This window comes from Hemitrygon akajei, chromosome 25 (assembly GCF_048418815.1).
Source record: "Hemitrygon akajei chromosome 25, sHemAka1.3, whole genome shotgun sequence".
Classification (NCBI taxonomy): Eukaryota; Metazoa; Chordata; class Chondrichthyes; order Myliobatiformes; family Dasyatidae; genus Hemitrygon; species Hemitrygon akajei.
Genome location: NC_133148.1, coordinates 16,366,533 through 16,388,555, shown reverse-complemented (window position 1 = coordinate 16,388,555; position 22,023 = coordinate 16,366,533). Strand labels below are relative to the sequence as shown.

Below are 22,023 nucleotides of genomic sequence, written 5' to 3'. Positions count from 1 at the left end.
GAAGTATGTTCACTCTATATGGCTATAGAACAGTATTATGTTGTAATACAACCCTCCTGGATGATATGCAATTTATACTTTTTATTTCTTGTGCATTATGAAATGGGTCCTTTTGTTTGCCGTTTAAAAATCAAATTTCATTGATAAGTCAGTCAAAAGCAGTTTTCCCCACAAGTCAGAAACTGCTTCTTAAAGAAATTAGTGGAAATCAAGATCTGTATATGATAAAAAGTTATTGTGGTAAACAGTCTCATTTAGAAATCTCCAAACGAGAGATAGAATTTGTCAATTCATTACTTGGTGATCTGTGTGTAATTTGAACAGTTGACACAATTAAATGGCAGAACTGGACAGCCTGTTCATTTTGCTTTGCTTCTGATTTCAGTTCCTTGAGAGAATTTTCCAAGCAGAGCTCCAACAATGGAGCCCAAACCCAGACTGCTCCCTCTCAACGCAAAAGAAGCCCATGTACTACCCTGGACAGTGTGAGGTGAGCTTGCATGGCCAAAAAAAATTTTCCAAACTCCCACTGTTATGAGGAAGAGTCCCTGGTTCCTCTTTCCACAGACGCTGTGAAAGTGACTCTCTTCTAGCAATTTCTATTCTATTCCACATTCCCCCATCCCACCTTCACTCTGTCTCCTCTTCTAGCTGCCTATCACCTCTCATGACTCTGCCTTCTTCTACTACCCATAGTGCTTCCCCCTTAGATTCCTTCTTCACCTCTCCTGCCTATCCCCTCCCTGCTTCCCCTCCCCTTGATCTTTCCTGACTGGTTTTCCACCCTCCCCCCACCTTTTTTATAGGACTCCTGATCCCTCCTCCTTTAGTCCTGACGAAGGGTCTCGACCCAAAACATTGACTGCTTCTTTCAACAGATGCTGCCCGACCTGCTGAGTTCATCCAGCTTGTTTGACGTCTTGATTTGACCACAGCATCTGGAGTGTACTTTTGTTTACACTCATCATTGGTCTTCTTGCATGTCAGACTGTACTGACAACTATAAATATTTGATAACTTAACAGTTAATTTCTACACCTCTTAGCCAGTGGGGGTAAGCATAACTGTTCTACTTGCAAGATTGATTAATTGCCTCAAAAATTGCAACATGATCCAAGTTAAACTATACTAATTGGGACTCATTTGTCTGCATGTCTTAAATCACTGTACAAATTTCTAACAGCTTAAAACAAATCCCAGCTATATAGTGTCTAATATCTTTATTCAAATGTTTTTAATCTTAAAATTCATTACAACAGTGAATGTCTTATTGTCAGAAAAAAAATCTATTGCTCTAACAATTCAGGTCATGCAGTGTGAATTCACGCAATGGGTAAAAATAGCACTCTATAAAATGTTTCAGTACTGCCCAGTAAAATGCCCAACTTAGTTAACCTGAATAGTGTGATGTAATTTCATTCAAAAATCCAGACATTTCAAGTATTCATCAATGAACCAGATTTTGAAAAGGACCAAACCATGGAAGGACTAGTTAGATCAGATTTCAGATGGCGTATCAGGAACTGGAGCCTGGATACAGTCAAGTACAGTAGCTGATGTTTCCTGGCAAATGGGCCGTCTGCGGCTTCTTGGTTGTGTATAGTGTTGAAGTTTGTTAATGTACTCTGCCACTGAGACATACTGGTCGACACATGTCTTTCTGCACTCTTTCCTTGCACTTGTTAACAGGGAGAATGGCTTTGGTACTGTGCACGCTTTCTTCATTGGTGTCTGGAACAAATAATACAGAAGCTTAATTCAAGGTTCAATAAGATGTTATGGGAACATTCTTCCAAACAATTCTTCACTGTGATTACTCTTAAAAATGTCAAGTCTAATCGCACATTGTTCACTGAGATACCTTTAATGCCTGCACTCATATTTCCAACTACCAAATTTGCTCAGAATAAAGTATTGTCACTTCAAATATTGACCTGGAATGTTTGCTCTTAAAGTGTGAACACCTGCAATTGGAGTACAACTACTCTGGGACTTGAAGGTTGAGAGCTTATCGCCTCTCATCACTACACAGGCATCTTACTTAAAGCTTTAAAGGAGCCCAAGGAATTACAATAGAGACAAAACTACAGATGTTAGATTCTTAAGCTGCAGAAACAAACCTTTTGCTCCAATAGTGCAGTTTGACAGATTTTTAAAAAAAGATTTTTTTGGCAAGGAATGTGGAAACCTGAATCAAACATTAAGTATCCACTTAATTTTTTATGGTCAATAAAACAGTTTTTGCATGAAATAAAGTGAGCGCTTAATATTTGAGGATGATATTTATTCGCAAAAGGTCATTTTGGCCATTGGACAACTACTACATTACACTGTATCAGTTGGGTCAGCCCTTCGTTCTGCAAGTTGATCAGGGAACAAAGATTATGAGGCAAGAGAATACACCTTAGATATTCTGGAATGTATTGCTGACTTGGTTTAATGATCAGAACCCAGTTCAGTGATTTTCCTTGAAGTGATAATGATTTATTCTTAAGAGCATAATACTTGTATACCTACTGGCGATATTTACAAATAGGAAACCAATATGAGAGTTGAAGTCAAATGCAATCTTATTTATAAAATCAATGAGATGTTCTGTAAATCCACACAACTTGAGGAATGAACCCTCAGACAGCAATTGGCACCCGAGTAAGCCAACTTGTTCCAGTTATTATAGAACGTGATAGATTACTCACCAATAGTGGATATTTGCGGAGTTCATTGACAAAGTTAAACTCTTTGTATTCTTGTTGCACTCTGGGTGAGCTGGCTTTAGATAGAGTGTCAGCAGCTGGAACTGAAGATCTTGTTATGATGTGACCTAATAATTTTGGGGGAGGGTCAAAGTATGGTAAAGGGTGGAAGATTAACGTTATTGTAACATTTCCTACTTCAAATCTCAGGAGTCTAATCAACAATCAGCAAGACCACTGAAGCAGGATTAACCCATTTGGTCCACTGAGTCATGGCATCATGGCTGATCCATTTCCCTTTCAACTCCATTCTCCTGTTTTCCTGTAACCTTTCACACCCTGACTGATCAATGAATCTATCAATCTCCACCTTAAATATACCCAATGACCTGGCCTCCACAGCCACTTGTGGCAACAAATTCCATAGATAAACCATCTTCTGGCTAAAGATATTCCTCATCTACCTTCTAAATGAACATCCCTCTCATCCAAGGTTGTGTCCTCTTGTCCTTGACTTGTCCACAATAGGAACCATCCTCTCCACGTGCACTATCTAGGCCTTTCAATGAGATGCCATAACTCTAAGTTCCAGCAAGTAAGGTCTAGAGCCATTAATGCTCCTCATATGATAAACCTTTCATTCCCAGAATCTTTCATGAACATCTTCTGAACCCTGATCAACACCTCCATTTTTAAGGGGCCCAAAACGGCTCACAATACTCCAAGTGAGGCCTCACCAGTACCTTAAAAGCAAAAATGTAAAGCAGAGGCTTTGTATATTCTCGTCCTCTCAAAAAGAATGCTAGAATTGCCTTTACCCTCCTTACTGTTGTGTAACATTCCAGTAATATGAGTAACCATATATATTTATATTGTTTGATCAAGAATTCTTGTTTAAATAATTCATTACAGATTATATGTACAAATACACACATTGCACATGTTATCGTGCCACCAAGTGAATCATGCATGCCTCGTTTAAGCAAACTAAGACCTGCATTTCAGACTCCGGTCTTCCTTTTGATTAGTTTAATGTTTTGAAGTTACAAAACATAACATTGGTGGAAAGGTACTTTTAAAATGAATCCATTAACAAGCTTGTTAAAGCACCGGGAGAGGTTTGAAAAAGACATTCAGTGATGAATGGCTGAATTAAAACAAAAAATCCAGCGCATGCGGAGATGGGTCAAGCTTAAAAAAAGCAGCACAGTGCTTATACGTCAGAAGGGAAGGCATGATTGAGCCTTAAAAAAAAAGTAATCAGTAGAGGGAGGAATTCATGGGTTTATAAAGAGTACTGGGTGATGATAATCAGATAAAAGCTAAAATGGCTGGCTATGTCAGAAAGATTTACGAATTTGATTACACAACAGGTAATTGGTTCATACATACCGAGCTATTGGAAGCAAATGAGAAATGAATACCAATTTTACTAAGTGCATTGGGTTTAAAAAGCACAGCTTTCTTCAAAGTTTGACTACTCCAATGAAGCCAATGGAAATGAGCTTTGCCAATACTGTCAGAAGCACTTAGAACCAAAGCCATTGTTGATTGCAGAAAGCTTTGGGTTTCGTAAGCAGAATCAAAAACAAAAAATTGTGGCTGAGCTGAAGTGATTGAGTTATTGTCAGTTCGGGTAATGAGACTAATGAAATAAGAGATCATTTAGTCTCAAAAGAAAGCATTCTTCTCTGCCAAAGGAGGTAGAAGATGCTCATTCCTTTGCTAAAGTGTTGGTCACCCTTGGGCAAGGTGCAGCACCTGTCAGCCCCTGATCAGGATCTCTTGGAGCCATGGGAGCAAGTGGTGGGTGGTTGTTTGAACTTCTGGTGCACATCACAAATCAAGGTTATGTGGCTACTGACAATTTTGTGTTCAAGGCCACCTGTCTTCTAAAGATACTGCCTAGAAGACAACAGTAAACCGCTTCTGTAGAAAAATTTGCCAGTAATGGTCATGGATAGGCTATGACCACCTACATCATATGGCACCCAACAAATGGTGAAACTTGAAGATACAACAAAGTAGGTCGCATACAAAAGGGCATGTTAGGCAGATAAAAAAAATAAATGGACTGCACAGAAGATCAAAGTCAAGCTGCAGTTTCAAAAAGTTCATGCTGTTGAAGAGAAAACCTGATAATGATGGGTGACAGGATTGGCTAGTGTTGAGATTTACAATTTGAAAACTAACAGGAGACAAGCACAGCAGAAGTGAATGGCAATTAGAGGGGAAGTAGACTCTGGTTCCACTATTTCACACATTCCACAAATAGAGTTTGAGCTGCATTTCAAAGATACTAAACTGAAGCCTGCAAATATCCAGCTAAGAACTTGTACTGGAGAAAAGACAATTCCTGTTGGAACAACAGTCATGACAGTGAAATACAAGAACCAACAAGTCACACTGAGCTTGTGGCAAAAACAAAGTTCAGCATTGGGAGGGCCTGATTGGCTGAGACAACAACAACCTGATTAGAGATCCATCCACAATTTGCATGCTACAATTCCCTGTAATGAAGCCAATTGAAAATGAATTAAGGTACTGGATCATGCCTCAAATTCTCCTTCTCAAACTCCATGAACCATTGCCCAGAGGACAAACAGATTCTAAATTGGAGAAAGGCCAATGCTGATAGGTTAGAAATGATCTGGCAAATGTGGATGTGGCAGGCTGCTTTCTGGCAAAGATGTACTTGTGAAGTGGGAGGCACTTAAAGGTACAAAAGCTTCTATTTGCCTATCAGAATAACAATGCAAGATATAGGTGTAGGGAGCCGTTTCACTGAGCAACTATTTTCAATCCACCAGAAGCAGGATCTCCCAGTGTCCACCCATTTTAATTCCACTTCATATTCCCATTCCGATATGTCAATCCATGGCCTCCCCTACGATCGCGATGAAACCACACTCAGGTTGGAGGAACAATACCTTAACATTTCATCTGGGTAGCCTCCAACCTGATGGCACGAACATAGATTTCTTGAGCTTACAGTAATTGCCCCCCACTTTCATCTCTCAACTCATCTCTGCATCCCCCTGGGTGCTCCATGGCCTTCTTTTCTCTATCAGACTCTCCCTTCTCCAACCCTGTATCTCTTTCACCAATGAACTTCCCAGCTTTACTTCAACCCCCCCCCCAGTCACATTTATCACTTTGTCTCTCCCCTCCCACCTTTTAAATCTACTCCTCATCTTTTTATCTCCAGTCCTGCCAAAAGGGTCTCAGAAGCGTCAACAATAGTTTTTTTAAAAATCCCTCCATAGATGCTGCCTAGCCTGCCGAGTTCCTCCAGCATTCTGTATGTGTTGCTTGGATTTCCAGCATCTGCAGATTTTCTTTCCTAGGTGTAGGGAACCTTTGTTTTCAAGAGATATTGAGGACCTGCTTAAGAAAAAAAGGTGCATTGCAAGTATAGACAGATAGGACAAATGAGGTACTTGTAAAATACAATTCAAGAGAACACTTAAGTAATCAGGAAGGCATGAGATTGTCTTAGCAGACAAGGTGAAGGAGAATCCTAAGGGATTCTACAGGTATGTTGGATCAAAAGGATTACAAGAGAAAATTGGTCTTCAGGAAGATCAGAATGGTAATACATGTACAGAGCCAAAAGAGCTGGGGGAGATCTTAAATACATTTTTGCATCTGGCCGACAGTCTACAGAAGCAAGCAAAATGGCATTAAATTCGTTGATGACAGATTACAGAGAAGGAGATGTTCACTGTCTTGAGGCCAGTTAGGGTGTACAAACCCCCAGGGTCCGACAAAGTGCTCCTTCAGACACCGCAGGAGGCAAGTATCGAAATTGTCATGGCCCTAGCAGAGATACTCAAAGCATCCTTAGTGACAGTTTAGGTACTAAAGGATTGGAGGATAGCCAGTGCTGTTCTGCCGTTTACGAAAGGCTCTAAGATGATAAACCAAGAAATTATAGGCCAGTGAGCTTGACATCAGTAGTGGAAAGTTATTAGATGGTATCCTAACAGATTGGATATGCAAGTATTTGGATAGACATGGACTGATTAAGGACAGGCAGCATGGCTTTAAGTGGTCAATCATGTCTAATTAATCTTAGTTTTGAGGAAGTTGCCAGGAAAGTTGAAGACAAGACAGTGGATGTTGTGTACATGGACTTTAGCAAGGCATTTGAGAAGGTTGGTGAAGGTGGTTCAGTCACTTGGCATTCAAGATTCAAGCATGCCATCTTGGACAATGACTCCCATCCACTCCATAATGTACTGGTTAGGCACAGGAGTACATTCAGCCAGAGACTCATTCCACTGAAATGTAACACTGAGCGTCATAGGAAGTCATTCCTGCCTGTGGCCATCAAACTTTACAACTCCTCCCTCGGAGTGTCAGACACCCTGAGCCAATAGGCTGGTCCTGGACTTATTTCCACTTGGCATGATTAACATTATTATTTATGGTTTATATCACTATATTTCTACACTATTCTTGGTTGGCGCAGCTGTAATAAAACCCAATTTCCCTCGGGATCAATAAAGTATGTCTGTCTAGTAAATTGGTTTTGTGGGAGAAGCCAGAGAATGGTAGTAGACAGTTGCCTCTCTGACTAGAGGCCAGTGACTAGTAGTAGGCCTCCGTTAGTCTTATAGACCACGGATTTGCAATTTGCAAAGTTTCCAGGATGCAAGCCTGGGGAAGGTTTTTTAAAAAAAAAAATTGAAGACCGGCAGTTGCCCAAGCTACAAGTCTCCCCTCTCCACACCACCAATGTTATCCAAAGGAAGGGCATTAACTAGTGACTAGTGGAGTGCCGCAGAGATTGGTGTTGGGTCCATTGTGGTTTGTCATCTATATTCATGATCTGGATGATAATGTGGTTAACTGGAGCAGCAAATTTGCTGATGACACCAAGAAATGAGTACAATGTACAGCGAAGACAATTATCATGGTTAGCAGAGGGATCTAGATCAGCTGGAAAAAATGGCAGATGGAATTTCATGCGAAGTGTTGCACTTTGGTTGGACCAACCAGAATAGGTCTTACACAGTGAGGAGTGTGGTACTAATGAGTACGGTAGAACAAAGGGATCTGGGAATATAGGTCTATAATTCATTGAAAGTGGCATCACAGTTTTATAGGGTTGTAAAGAAAGCTTTTGGCACATTGCTTTCATAAATCAAATTGAGTATGGAGATGGGATGTTAAGTTAAAATTGTACAAGATATTGGTGAGGCCCAATTTGGAGAATTGTGTGTGGTTTTGGTCACCTACCCTCAGGAAAGATGCAAGTTTGATAAAGTACAGAGAAAATTTACAAGAATGTTGTTGGGTCTGGAGGATCTTTGTTATATGGAAAGATTGAATAGGTTAAGACTATTCCTTGAAGCATAGAAGACAGAAGATTTGATAAAAGTATACACAGTTAAGAGGGGTATAGATAGATTAAATGCAAGCAGGTTGGTGGGACTACAGCTAGAGGTCATGGGTTAAGGGTGAAAAGTGAAAAGTTCAAGGGGAACATTTTCATTTAGAGGGACATGAGCATGTGGAACTAGCTGACAGCACGTGGTGCATGTGAGCTCTATTTTGACATTTATGAGAAGCTTGGATAGGTACACGGATGGTAGGTGTATGAAGGGCCATTACCCCAGTGCAATGAATAGGAGTGGGCAGTTTAAATGGTTCAGCACAGACTATGGTCCATAGGGCTTGTTTGTGCTGCATTTTTCAATAACTAGGTGTTGGTGGCAACCCCTGTGCCTGATTGGAAAACATATTGGACCATGCTTGTGTTATGTGTGCTGAACAAACCAGATGGAAATGGGGTCCAGAGCTTCCTGGGGGGGGGGGGGGGGGGAAGAGAGACAGAGAGACAGAGAGACAGAGAGACAGAGAGACAGAGAGACAGAGAGACAGAGAGACAGAGAGACAGAGAGACAGAGAGACAGAGAGACAGAGAGACAGAGAGACAGAGAGACAGAGAGACAGAGAGACAGAGAGACAGAGAGACAGAGAGACAGACCCAACAACTACCTCAGCACGAACTAAACTGAACTATATTCTCTTATGACAATTCATTTACCCCTAGACTTTGATAGAGCTTGTTTTCACTGTTGATTATTATTCCTACACTTGTTTTTATTATTGCTAACCTGTTTTACGTATATTTGCATTTTTGATACTGTATTGTTTAGTTTACTAATAAACACCTTTAGTTACAGTACCACCAGACTCCAACGTATCATTCAATTTCTGCTGGTCTATTAACCCAGTGACGGGGTACGTAATACTTGAAAGTAACAAAGTGGTGGTCTGACTAGAATTATTTTTGTAGAAAACATATCTCAGAAAGCTTCTGATATGTTAATCATGCAGTTACTTGCAAAATATGGCTCGGTTTTAAGCTGGAAGAGTTCAAGGAACTTGAGAAGTTGCAAGCATTTGGTTTCTGCGAGTATAAAGAACCAGTATCTACTCTGTGTGCATTAAGGTTATTGCATGAACTTTAAGTGCAAGACAAAAAGCTGTTTGTAAAAGTAGATGCAAAGACCAAAGCCCAGCTGGATGATTAGAAGCCCAAAAAAGAGCCAATGGCATTACGAAAGCAGAGGATTCATCAGATGCTGTTTTAGAGGAGACCAAGAGGAGAGATCAGATCAAAGAGCACTAGAAGGATTAATCAGAGAATGGTGATCCAAATGCACCTTCCCAATATCAAGATGCACAAACTAGAAAATGCTGAAGGTTGCTACCACTGTCAGAAACATTCTTGACTTTTCTCCTTGTTTAGAAAATGGTCTATGTTTTTATTCATTCCACCAAAGTGCATGACCATATACTCCGACACTGTATTCCATTTGCCACTTTTGCCCATTCTTTTCATCTGTCCCTTTTGCAGCCTCTGCTTCCTCATCACTACCTGTCCCTCCAGCCATCTTCACATTGTCCACAAACTTCGCTACAAAGCCATCAGTTCCATCATCAATAATCAGTGACGTTCAACACAAAAAGTAATCCCAACACCAAACTTTATAGAACACTACTAGACTCTGGCAGCCAGTCAGAAAAGGCTCCCTTCATTCCCACTCTGCCTCTTGCCAATCAGCCATGCTAACCATACTTGTTTCTTTTCTGTAGTACCATGGGCCTCATGCAGCTGTTAAAGTCCTCTGAAAATCCAACATCCAGATTCTTCTTTGTCCATTCTACTTGCTGTTCCCTCAAGAATTCTATCAGATTTGTCAGGAAAAGTTCTCCCTTAAGGAAACCATGCAATTTTGGCTTTTATCATGTGCCTTGAAGCAGCCCAAAACCACATCCTTAACAATTGACTCTAGCATCTTCCCAACCACTGAATTTTGGCTAACTGGCCAAAAATTTCCTTCGTCTACCTCCTGCCCTTAAAGACTGAAGTGACATTTGCAATTTTCCAGATCCTTGGAACTATTCCGGAAACTAGCGAGTCTTGAAAGACCATTCCTAATGCTCCACAATTGCTTCAGCTACCTCTTTCAGAACTCTGGGCTGTAGTTCATCTGGTCTAGGTGACTTTACCTTCAGAACTTTCATTTTCCCAAGCATCTTCTCCCCAATAATAGCAACTACATTCACTTCTGCTCCCTAACCCTTCTAACTTCTGGCATACTGCTAGTGTCTTCCGCAATGAAGAATGATGCAAAATACCTATCGTATAACTACTGCCACCGTAGCAAACTAGCTATTTAGCACATCATAAACAAGAGGTTCTGCAGATGCTGGAAAACCAGAGTAGCACACAAAAATGAAGGAATTCAGTAGGTCAGGCAGCATCTATGGAGAAGAAGCTATTGATGTCTTGGGGAGAGTCCCTTCAAGACTGGAAAAGTAGGGGAAGCTGGAGGCAGGGGAGATAGTACAAGCTAGCAGGTGATTACCAGGTGAGGGGGAAGTTGGATGGGTGGGGACGGGTATGAAGTCAGAAACTGATAGGTGCAAAAGGCAAGAGGCGGCCTATATCGTTTGTGCGCATTTATCATATTGGTTCTGTAATAATGCAAAGTCAAATTTCTTCCGGCCTATTCTGACAGGATGACTGGAACCATGGAAAATAGAGGACATGGTGAATCAATGTTATTTGAAGACTAGCCTCTCGATAACTGAGTGCAAATCAGCACAAGTTTGATCTTCAATACAGTTCTAAACCAGACCTAGGTCAAAACAGACAACAAATAATTTGTTCAGTAAAGCAGAAAGTTGGAACAGATACTGTATTCGAACAATGGACTTGGATCTCAGCTAGTCCATTACACCATCAATTTCAATTTTGCACATGACTGAAGCTCACTTGACATCATTTTATGTCAATATGTTCCTAGATACTCAACCACCTCCATCTGATGACCAGTTTAACTGCAACAAGTACAGATGCCATTAAAATGTGAAATATCACATATAACTAACTTTTATAATCACTGCAGGTAGAACTGAGCAGGTAGTTAACAATCGTAAGCTAATGTTTTACCTCTGAAAAAAATTGAAAGGTACATTGCCTCATTGAGCTTTCTGTGCTCTTCTGTTTCTCTTTGTAACTGAGAAATTAGTAACAGCTCTCGTTCTTCGGAACTCATTGACCTTTGGTTCGTTTTGCTTCGCCTGAAGGCAACAGAAATAATGGTTCAGCTTTTCGATGCTCTGGCAATTGACATCAACTATATCAAGACTAGTCAGGTCATTCCTACTTTTCCCATCCCAAATGTGTATTCCTGAAAATTTAAATACTAGTCACAGAATGACCATGAAACTGCACAATTACAATTCCAGGAGACAGATTTGGTTCAGAGCCAGTTTTCAGCTGCCATAACTGTAATTCAATACAAAGTCTACCAAAGACCATCCTGTTCAAGAAACTATGTCCTGAAATGCCAAGACTATCAATTGTAATTTTTAAACTAGTTCCAAAAAGCAGTCTCAACCCACAAATCATTCAAAGTCTTGTCCTATGGCAGCAGTTTGGTATCAAAATCATGCACCACAGAAGTGGGACCTTTGGCCCATGAAATCGATGATTGTGCCCATCTGCTCCAATACAATTTGCCCATATTAAGAATATACTATTACAATTATTTGAGAGATCAGAGTAGCAGTTCAAGCTGAGACAACAAGTAGGCCAATCTAAGTCAGCAATCAAACGGAGTCCAATGCACCAGTGCAGGGGAGCATGAAGGACTGGATGTTTGGAGCTCTGGCTCAAGGAAGGTGAATCTTGTCAAGTGATGGCTGCAACACAGATGTTTAAAAGAGCAATTCCAATGTAGACATTGACAAGTTTGCACAATCCTGATGACTTCAAATCAACAGATGGGTGGTAGAGGAGTTGTATTCCTAGATCCTCAATGTAGATACTTGAAACAAAGTCAGATCGATACTAGATGATTGAGGTGTGTGTTGGGCCATCTGTGACAGTGGAAAGCAGACCTTCGATGGCGCAAGCTATTCTGACAATCTGAACATGGAGCAAGCAAATTAAGAATGCAGAAGGAATGCTAATGGTAGTGGACTCAGTGGCTGAAGGGTCTGTTCCTACAGTGGATTCTGAAGCCAAATGCAATGACAAAATTTGAATCTCCTACATATCGATGGAGCTATAAAGGTGGCAAGATAGTGGCTATATTTCATTAGGAGTTTGAAGAGATTTTGTTGTCACCTAAAATATTTGAAAACTTCTATAGATGAACTATGGGCAGCATTCTGACAGGCTGCATCAGTGTTTGGTAAGGGGAGGAGGGAAGCTAATGCACAGGACTTAAAGAAATTAAGTTGCAAAATTAATCAGCTCCATCTTGGGTACTAGGAAGGAGGTACAGAAGCTTGAAAGCACACGCTCAGTGATTCAGGAACAGCTTCTTCCCTTCTGCCATCTAATTCTGAAATGAACATCGAATCCATAAACGCTACCTCACTTAAAAATTGTTTTGCACTATTTTTAATCTATTTAGTATACAAACCCCATTTCCAGAAAAGTTGAGATATTTTCCAAAATGCAATAAAAACAAAAATCTGTGATATGTTAATTCACGTGAACCTTTATTTAACTGACAAAAGTACAAAGGAAAGATTTTCAATAGTTTTACTGACCAACTTAATTGTATTTTGTAAATATACACAAATTTAGAATTTGATGGCTGCAACACACTCAACAAAAGTTGGGACAGAGTTAAAATAAGATTGAAAAGTGCACAGAATATTCAAGTAACACCGGTTTGGAAGACTCCACATTAAGCAGACTAATTGGTAGCAGGTGAGGAATCATGACTGGGTATAAAAGTAGCGTCCATCAAAGGCTCAGTCTTTGCAAGCAAGGATGGGTCGTGGCTCACCCCTTTATGCCAAAATTCGAGAGAGAATTGTTAGTCAGTTCAAAAGGAACATTTCCCAATGCAAAATTGCAGAGAATTTAGGTCTTTCAACATCTACAGTACATAATATTGTGAAAAGATTCAGAGAATTCAGAGACATCTCAGTGCGTAAAGGGCAAGGTCGGAAACCACTGTTGAATGCACGTGATCTTCGAACCCTCAGGCGGCACTGCCTAAGAAACCGTCATGCTACTGTGACAATTATAGCCACCTGGGCTCGGGAGTACTTCGGAAAACCATTGTCACTTAACACAGTCCGTCGCTGCATCCAGAAATGCAACTTGAAACTGTATTACGCAAGGAGGAAGCCATACATCAACTATGCAGAAACGCCGGCGAGTTCTCTGGGCCCGAGCTCATCTCAGATGGACCGAAAGACTGTGGAACCGTGTACTGTGGTCAGATGAGTCCACATTTCAGCTAGTTTTCAGAAAAAACGGGCGTCGAGTTCTCTGTGCCAAAGATGAAAACAACCATCCTGATTGTTATCAGTGAAAGGTGCAAAAGCCAGCATCTGTGATGGTATGGGGGTGCATCAGTGCCCACGGCATGGGTGAGTTGCATGTATGTGAAGGTACCATTGACTGAGGCGTACATTAGGATTTTAGAGAGCTATATGTTGCCATCAAGGTGATGTCTCTTCCCGGGACGTCCATGCTTATTTCAGCAGGACAATGCCAGACCACATTCTCAACGGGCTACAACAGCGTGGCTTTGTAGACACAGAGTGCATGTGCTTGACTGGCCTGCTGCCAGTCCAGATCTATCTCCTATTGAAAATGTATGGTGCATCATGAAGAGGAGAATCAGACAACAGAGACCACAGACTGTTGAGCAGCTGAAGTCTTGTATCAAGCAAGAATGGACAAAATTTCTAATTGCAAATCTACTACAATTAGTATCCTCAGTTCCAACACGATTAAAAAGTGTTATTAAAAGGAAAGGTGATGTAACACAATGGTAAACATGCCTCTGTCCCAACTTCTGTTGACTGTGTTGCAGCCATCAAATTCTAAATTTGTGTATATTTACAAAATACAATTAAGTTGGTCAGTAAAACTACTGAAAATCTTTTCTTTGTACTTTTGTCAGTTGAATTAAGGTTCACGTGAATTGATATCACAGATTTTTGTTTTTATTGCATTTTGGAAAATATCCCAACTTTTCTGGAAATGGGGTTTGTACATACTTAGTGTAATGGAGTTATTTATTCTTTCTATTATCATCTTGTATTGCATTTTGCTGCTAAGTTACCAAACTTCACAACACAAACCAGTGATAATAAGCCTGATTCCAATTACTTTCCTATTCAGAAGACAACGCTGTTCTGTACCAAGAGATTTACTGCAGACTTTAATTAGAAACAAACCTAATTTTTGTCAAGTATAAAGGATAATTCGCTCACGTGTTCAGAGGATGAACTATGCAACTACTTGTTTCAATCTTAGTATTAGCTAACTGCAATGCTTTATATTCAAAGAACAAGTGAATTTTGGTCTTTAACTTACTTGAGTACCATCGGAGTCTTGGGTTGTGTCAGCCTTGGCCTTCGGTGTATCATAAATTCCTCACGATTCCCTGATGTAGTAGTTGAGGTGCCCCTGATAAAATAGGATTTATTTTTATCAAAGCAAGAATTCAGAATGATGTTGAACTGGTCAACTGATTGCAATAATCTTCCCACGTCAGACATTTATTGAACAGTTTCCAGGCATCGGAATTAAATGAACTGGAAATCAAAGGTGATGCCAGAAACGCGAAGGAAGCATCTGTGGAGCAAATAAAGTTTGTTCTAAATCATAAATCAACAGATATGGCGAGATTGTGAGAAACCAAAATACTAGAAGTGATTCTGGGAGATGAGTAAGTCCCGCAGTCTGAAGCATAGACTTCTGTCCAAAGAAGCCAGCCTGAGGCAGAGAAAGGTTAACATTGGAATTTTAGTACAGTATTCAGCAAAGCAGGGTGCAGAGTGAAAGCAGAGGTCGCAAATCATGCATGTACATTTGGGAATCAGACAAGTTTAGAAGAGGTGAAAATATGTTTCATGGACATGACCTGGACTCATCATACAAATAAAATTGCAAAGAAAGCACCCCTACTTCCTCAGGAGTCTGCAGAGATTCAGCATGTCATCAAAAACTTGGATAAACTTCTATCGATGTGTGGTGGAATGTGTGTTGACTGGCTGCATTACAGCCTGGTATTGGAACATTAATGCCTTTGATCAGAAAATCCTACAAAAGATAGTGGATTCGGTCCAGTACATCACCGAGTAAAAGCCTTCCAACCATTGAGCATATCGACATGAAACATTGCCATAGAAAAGCAGCACCCAAAGATCCTCACCATCCAGGCTATGCTCTTTACTTGCCGCTACCACCCTCAGGTAGAGGGCACAAGTGCTTCAGGACTCGCACCACCAGGTTCAAGAATATTAACTACCCGTCAACCATCAGGCTCGTGAACAAAAGGGGATAGCTACACTCATTGTATTTCTGGTGTTCCGACAACCAATGGTCTCACTCGGAGTGTTTTGTTGTTTCGTGCTCTTTATATCTGCATTTGTATAGTTTACCTTGTTTACAATTACTGTTCTACAGATTTGTTAAGTATGCCCACAGAAAAAAAATGTGTTGTATGTGGTAATATGCATGTACTCTGATAACAAATTTTACTTTGAACTCTGAAGTATTAATCATGTTCATTTCCACAAATTATGCCTTACCTGCTGAATATTTCTGATATTGTTTTTATTTCAGGATTTCCACAATTAGATTTAATGTTTCTGGTACAAGTCATGGCATTTGTTGGTTTCTGTCACTGGTGCAGTGCAGGCATAACAAAATCTCCAAGTTGAAATAAAAACAGTGCAAAAGAGGTAGTGTTCATAGACCATTCCGAAGTTTGATCGCAGAGGGGAAGAAGCAGTTTCTAAATTGTTGAGTTTGGCTCTTCAGGCTCCTGGATATCTTCCCTGACAGTAGTAATAAGATGAGAGATGAAACAAACACTTCATGGGGCTTGATTTTTTTGATATAAATAAATCAGTGTTGAAGAAACTGAGCCCTACCATCAAGTACTAATTTGTTCAGGATATTCAAATATTAAATGAAACAAGGCCAACATGACCCAAAGAACATTACAGCACAGAAACAGGCCTTTTGGCCCTCCTTGGCTGTGCCAAACCATTTTTCTTCCTAGTCCCACTGACTTACACCTGGCCCATATCCCTCCATACATGGATGAGAGTGGTACCTGTCAAAGTTTATCTTAAATGTAAAAAGTGGGCCCGCATTTACCACTTCATCTGGCAGCTCATTCCACACTCTCACCACTTTGAAGCCCCTCCTAATGTTCCCTTTAAACTTTTCCCCCTTCACCCTTAACCCATGTCCTCTGGTATTTTCTCCCCTGGCCTCAGTGGAAAAAGCCTGCTTGCATTCACTCTATCTATACCCATCATAATTTTATACACCTCTATCAAATCTCCCCTCATTCTTCTACACTCCAGGGAATAAAGTCCTAACCTATTCAACCTTTCTCTGTAACTCAGTTTCTCAAGTCCAGCAGAAAGGTCAGAAAGCTTGCTTTCAGTATAGAGCAAGGGCGACTAGTTCATTTATGAACATTTGCTACAGCCCTAATTGAATCTCAGACCACTGTACAAGTATCTTGTGACAACCACAACCAGGAGAACAAATACAATACAGTTGCAGGTTGTAAAAAATATTCTCCATTTTTTGGTGAACAAAGCAATTACCTTCCAGTGGGAATGGGTGACAGATGAGGTAATGTTTATTTAGAAGGATTGGTGTGTCCCTTTAAATTGTGCTCAGAAGGCCAACATGACCTCATGCAATGAAGGAAATGTATATACTGATATTTCACAATGATATCTTACAGCGATTGTGCAAGGACCCTACAGGAGATGGTTAAACCGATTGTCTTACTGGTGGTGGGAAGATCTGTGGGAAGGAATGGGGATACTTAGTGCAGAGAAGTTTCATTCTGATGTTTCAACACAAAGTAACATCAAGGGGTAATTTCATTAAACTTTATTGGGGAGTTAGAGCTTGTGGGGAGTTTTTTTTTGAAATATCCAGTGTGAGAGAAGAACACAAAGCAACAGAAATCTTCCTTCAATTTAAAAAAAAAATCTATGCTCCCCGTTTTGTGAAGGCCTAATTTTCTTCAATCCTTTCAACAGGCTCCAGCTAATCACTTGGCTAACAGAAAAAGTACTGGCCAATTAGTTCTCACCCAGAGTCTGAAATATCCTCAGCATCCAATAAGTCTGGAGACAATGCAGCACTGCCAAAGTGGGAGAAGGAATTTTCTGTGACTTCTGCCGAGGATGTAAATGACAGGGAGTCAACACGGACAAAAGACATTTCACTGTCCACACTTGCTGCGTCGTCTGCAAAGAAAACACAAAATGATTAGTCAAACTGTGACTGAGGGAGTGCAAGTAGCCAGTTATGAAATATTATGTCAAGACCAAATTTAAAACCTGCACCAACATGTGTCTGGTGGCCTACCAACCTTCAGGCCAGTGACAAAAATGGGAGCTGAAAGGCAATCCAAGAGGCCTCATCTGAACAAGGTACGGGTTCACTTTAGGATTTAATCTTGGAGCTCATTTCATTGTGAAAACAATTGGGGGAGGGGAAGCCAATAGACTGACATTTTCTAAAACATGTTAGATTGCAAGTAGCAGTGATTTTGGCAAGAGCCCAAGTTTCAAAGGCACTGCTTTGGAGATTTAACAGTTACAAAATATGCAATACCTAAATCTATGGCAGGTTTAGAATGTTGGCAGGCTAGATAATGGTATAATTTTCAAAGATAACAATAAACTGTGGAGATGCACAGCATTATTTAAGTAAACATGCTACCAGGATTAAACCACTCCAGATCTCTAAAATGGTTACTTGTATTGCATAGGAAGATCTTTTGGTCCAATCCGTCAATGCCACGGTATTAATCACACTTCCCTGCATTAATTTCGTCTTGCTCATTCAAGCAATTCTGAATTGCTACTGTTCCTGCCACCTCCACCACCACTAGCAGCCCATTACAGATATTAAAATATTTTGTTTGTAGTTTCTCCTTCACATTTTTCTTAAGCCTACAACCCTTAGTTTTAGTCCATTTCAGATTAAAGGAATGTCTATCCTATATATGCCTCAGTTGCATGTATATCTGTCACATCACTTCAGTTTCCTCACATCAGCAAAGACAGACTCCTTACAATACAAGCACAACTAATTGTTTTGTACTGCTACAAGATGTCACACTTCTAATCTACTCAAATATCTGACAGGAGACGTCCACTCAGGGCCAGACACAATTTCCCAGACTAGGTGTCAGTTCCCTGAAATGATCGCTGCATGAAGCCAACATAGAACCAGGATGTAACAGAACAGCCAAGTGAATTTTCCTCTGCTATCAATACCAGTTTGGTGTTAGGGCAAGGGTTGTTAACTGTATGAGCACATTACTTCTCATAAATACTGTAGGGAGCGGTTAATCAAGCTGAGTTTAAAAATGGAGACAGCATAATTAGATTATAAACACATGAGAATCTACAGATGTCAGAAATCCAGAGCAACACACACACAAAATGCTTGCAGAACAGAGCGGGTCAGGCAGCCTCTACTGAAGTGAATAAACAGTTGACATTTCAGGCTGAAACCCATCTTCAAGACTGAAAAGGAAGGGGGAAGATGCCGGAACAAAAAGTTGTAGGAGGGGACGGAGAACAGCTAGAAGGTAATAGGTGAAGCCAGGTGGGTAGGAAAGTAAAAAGGGCCGGAGCAGAGAGTGGTCAAAGGGAGAAATGAAGGAGGTGTCCAGGGGGTGGTGATAGGCAGGTGAATAGAAGCTAAAGGCCACAGTGGGGAAGGGGAAAAATTACAGTAAAGAGAAATCAATGTTCATGACACAAGGCTGCAAGCTACTTAGATGGAACACGAGGACACCCTGAGATTGTCCTCCTTGTGTTAAAGGAGGCCCTGATTGGAAGCAAGGGGGGGTAAATGGGCAGGTGTTGCATTTGTTGCTTGCAGCAATATGCAGCCAGGAGGGAAATCAGTGGGGAGGAAAGAAAGGACAAAGGAATCACAGAGGGTCTGATCCCTGCAGAAAGCGGGTGGTAGGGAGGTGAAGATTTGTTTGGCAGTAGGATCCCGTTCAAGATGGCAGAAGTTGTGATGATGTGTTGGGTGTAAAGACTCATGAGGTGGTAGGTGAGAACAAGAGGAACTCCATCTCTGTTATGGCAATGGGAACATGGGGCGAGGGTAGATGTCTGCTGCAGTTCCAGGTCACTAATTATACAAAATCTAACCTCAACCAGTACAATTCCAGTCTCCAGAAATTACCGTAGAATCAGTTGACATTCCTATTAGAAATCAATATTCATTTTTCCCCAAACAGTTTATATAGATGCTACTTTTTAAATATGCCTATTTGTAGCTTTGTGTGAGGGGGAAAAATACATGGGATCCTTTCAAGTGCATTATAATTTAAATGGGGTCAGCAAACTTAGAGTCAAACCTGACTGAAACATTAAGGGGTTAAGTGCTAACCAGAGCTCCAGCACTCGAGAGCTGACCATGGTCAATTCCAACACGACTCAGTCCAAGACAGTGGTAACTTTTGGAAGTTATTTAGTAGAATCAAACCAAGTTTAATTGTTATTCAAACCATACATGGATACAGCTGAATGAGACAGGTAAGGTGCAAAAACACACACTCAAAAGAAGGGAAAATAAAGGAACAGAGTCACATAAGAAAACACAATTTTAATCCCAGACCCTAAGCGACAAGTTCCACAAATTAACACACACAAAATGCTGGAGGAGTTCCACAGGCCAGGCAGCATCTAAAAGTACAGTTCATGTTTCAGGCCAAGACCCTTCAAGTCCCGCAAAGTGATGGTTCCTGGCAGTCCAGCCTGTAATTCTACTGACCTAACACTGGAGGGCAGTAGTGAAGGGAGAGGCCAACCCCACCCCCAAACCAAGCCCAGGTACTGCAGTACAACACAAGCCCAAGGACTGAGGCCTAGTCCTCAATATAACCGAGACAACACTGCTACCTTGCCGCCTGTCTCTCCACCAAATAAGGGAGGCAGGGTTGCAGCAATCAATGTCCAACATGGTCTTGCAATTGCAAAGGAAATGTCCAAGACAGTCACTCATGGATTCACTACACACCAACTCTGGTGCCTTCCAGTAGCAGGAAGCACCTAGGTCAGCTCTTCTGAGCCCAATCCATCTCCTCCTGTAGCCTGACCTCCTTGGCCCAAAGTGATTCTCTCAGCCCAGTGGGCCACTGGGCCACTCGCCAGAGAACTCACCTTCTCTGAACTGCAGAGCCAGCCTGGGCTACTCCCAACAACAAGCAGCACACTGATACGGTGGACCTGCCGTACGTGTAGTCATTGGAGTCTTACTGTGGAGAGAAATATGTAACAATAGAGAAAAAACCTTTGGTTGGTCCTCTGCGAGGCTGCTGCGCGTATACGCGCCGCCATCTTAACGGAAGTTCCCTATTCTCGAGAAACAGGTTATTGTAAACCATACATACTAAAGGGCAAAATTACAGTAAAAATATTGCAGAAATGTTAAACTGCTTTAGAAATAGTATTGTACAGCACAGAAACTCTCCCTTCAACCCGTCCACGCCGACAAGGATATGTGAGGTAGTATTGTATCACTCAGCTGTTTACATTAAACACGGAGACGTTTAATCAAGAAAGTGATTAGAAATTTAACGATTAAAAACGCTATTTTAAGTTATACCATCATCTTCTTCAATTCGAAGGGTGGGGTTCACGGCAACCATCGGAACTCCGCGTTTTGCCCCACCGACCGGCAGAATTATTTTGGCTCTATTTTCCATGTTTGCTTCTTTCTCGGTCGAGGGACCTCTCGTGATCGAGTTTAATCTGTAAAGAAATAGCACTATCAACGATTCTCCTTTCCAACGAAGGTCGCGGCAAGTATGATAAACCAGCCGCAATAGAAAGTTAAAAAGAGTTCCAGCTGAAATAACTTTTTAAAGTATGCAAGAGTCGTTGCCCAATTCGTTCCTACACCGGCAAAATCGAGACTTGAAACAGGACCAAAAATACTATGAGATTCCTACTGTTACCATTAGTATCGAACACAACCACCACACCCCTCAAAAAAGAGAAATAATTCATCGAAAAAGGAGATGATTTGCTTTATAAATCGGCGCACATGAGTTTTAGTTAGATCCTTAATAATGTTATCGAGCAATCTAGAATAACTCCCAGGACTGCAGAGTAATCATTCAATCAAATCGTTAAGTTGTTCATTTTAGTACATACCCCTTTTCTTCTGTTCTTCTCAGAGCTTCCTTAATTAGATTCTATAAAGGTCTGAATGTTGAATATTCCTTCGTCTCATTTAATTGTGCGAAATAATTAGTTAATGGCGTCTAATTAAACGAATTCCATTCGGTCCGTGCGCCGGCGGGAGTGGTGCTGGCTGTGGATGTTGGGAAATAGTGCAGGTTTAGGTAAGGAGCATCTAGCAAAGAAGCTGTAGGTGGGAGGTTCGGGTAAGTGCGCGTTGGCAGGATGTTGGAATGAAATTGAATCTGGAAAACGGAAAAAAGAGACTATTGGAATGATTTCAAGTGATGGAGAGGAAGTATGGAATATTTTGGGGGAGAAAAAAAGAATTTAAGTTATTGTTTAAATTTGACCCAGAGCAGCTGCCTTCTATCAATCCCATTAAGTTGACTACAATGTTGAAATTGGCTATAGGGAATATAGATTGTATTCGTACTTTAAGAGGAGGTAATGTGTTAATCGTTTGTAAGGGTAAGAAACAGTGTGGGAAGACAGTACATTTGAAGACTTGACAAAAAGATAATCTCTACTTTCATGTTGCGTGATGAAAGTAGAGATATTAGGGGTGTTGTAG

General features: G+C 40.8%; 1 protein-coding gene across 2 annotated transcripts; it reads right to left on the bottom strand.

Moving 5' to 3' along the window:
• Positions 1–1,385: 1,385 nt before the first annotated feature.
• LOC140716205 (targeting protein for Xklp2-like) lies at positions 1,386–21,579 on the bottom strand. 2 transcript variants are annotated; one of them, XM_073028829.1, is made up of 7 exons: positions 21,423–21,579; positions 20,872–21,017; positions 17,324–17,480; positions 14,569–14,661; positions 11,167–11,297; positions 2,697–2,821; positions 1,386–1,731 (listed from the first exon to the last, which is right to left on the bottom strand). In XM_073028829.1, the coding sequence occupies exons 2-7, from the start codon at positions 20,969–20,971 to the stop codon at positions 1,498–1,500; spliced, it is 840 nt and encodes a 279-aa protein (XP_072884930.1). In that variant the 5' UTR covers positions 20,972–21,017; positions 21,423–21,579; the 3' UTR covers positions 1,386–1,497. The 2 variants fall into 2 exon arrangements, with proteins under 2 accessions (XP_072884930.1, XP_072884931.1); XM_073028830.1 differs by lacking the exon at positions 21,423–21,579 and adding an exon at positions 21,224–21,253.
• Between the last annotated feature and the right edge of the window lie 444 nt (positions 21,580–22,023).

What these genes read in the sequence shown, in the direction of transcription:
- LOC140716205 (XM_073028829.1), bottom strand. Translation starts at nt 20,971, where the DNA reads ATGGAAAATAGAGCCAAAATAATTCTGCCGGTCGGTGGGGCAAAACGC. An exon ending in GAGGATATTTCAGACTCTGG is followed by an intron (nt 14,662 to 17,323) that starts GTGAGAACTAAT and finishes CTATTTTATCAG; the next exon opens with GGGCACCTCAACTACTACAT. An exon ending in CCTTTCAATTTTTTTCAGAG is followed by an intron (nt 2,822 to 11,166) that starts GTAAAACATTAG and finishes CAAAATTATTAG; the next exon opens with GTCACATCATAACAAGATCT.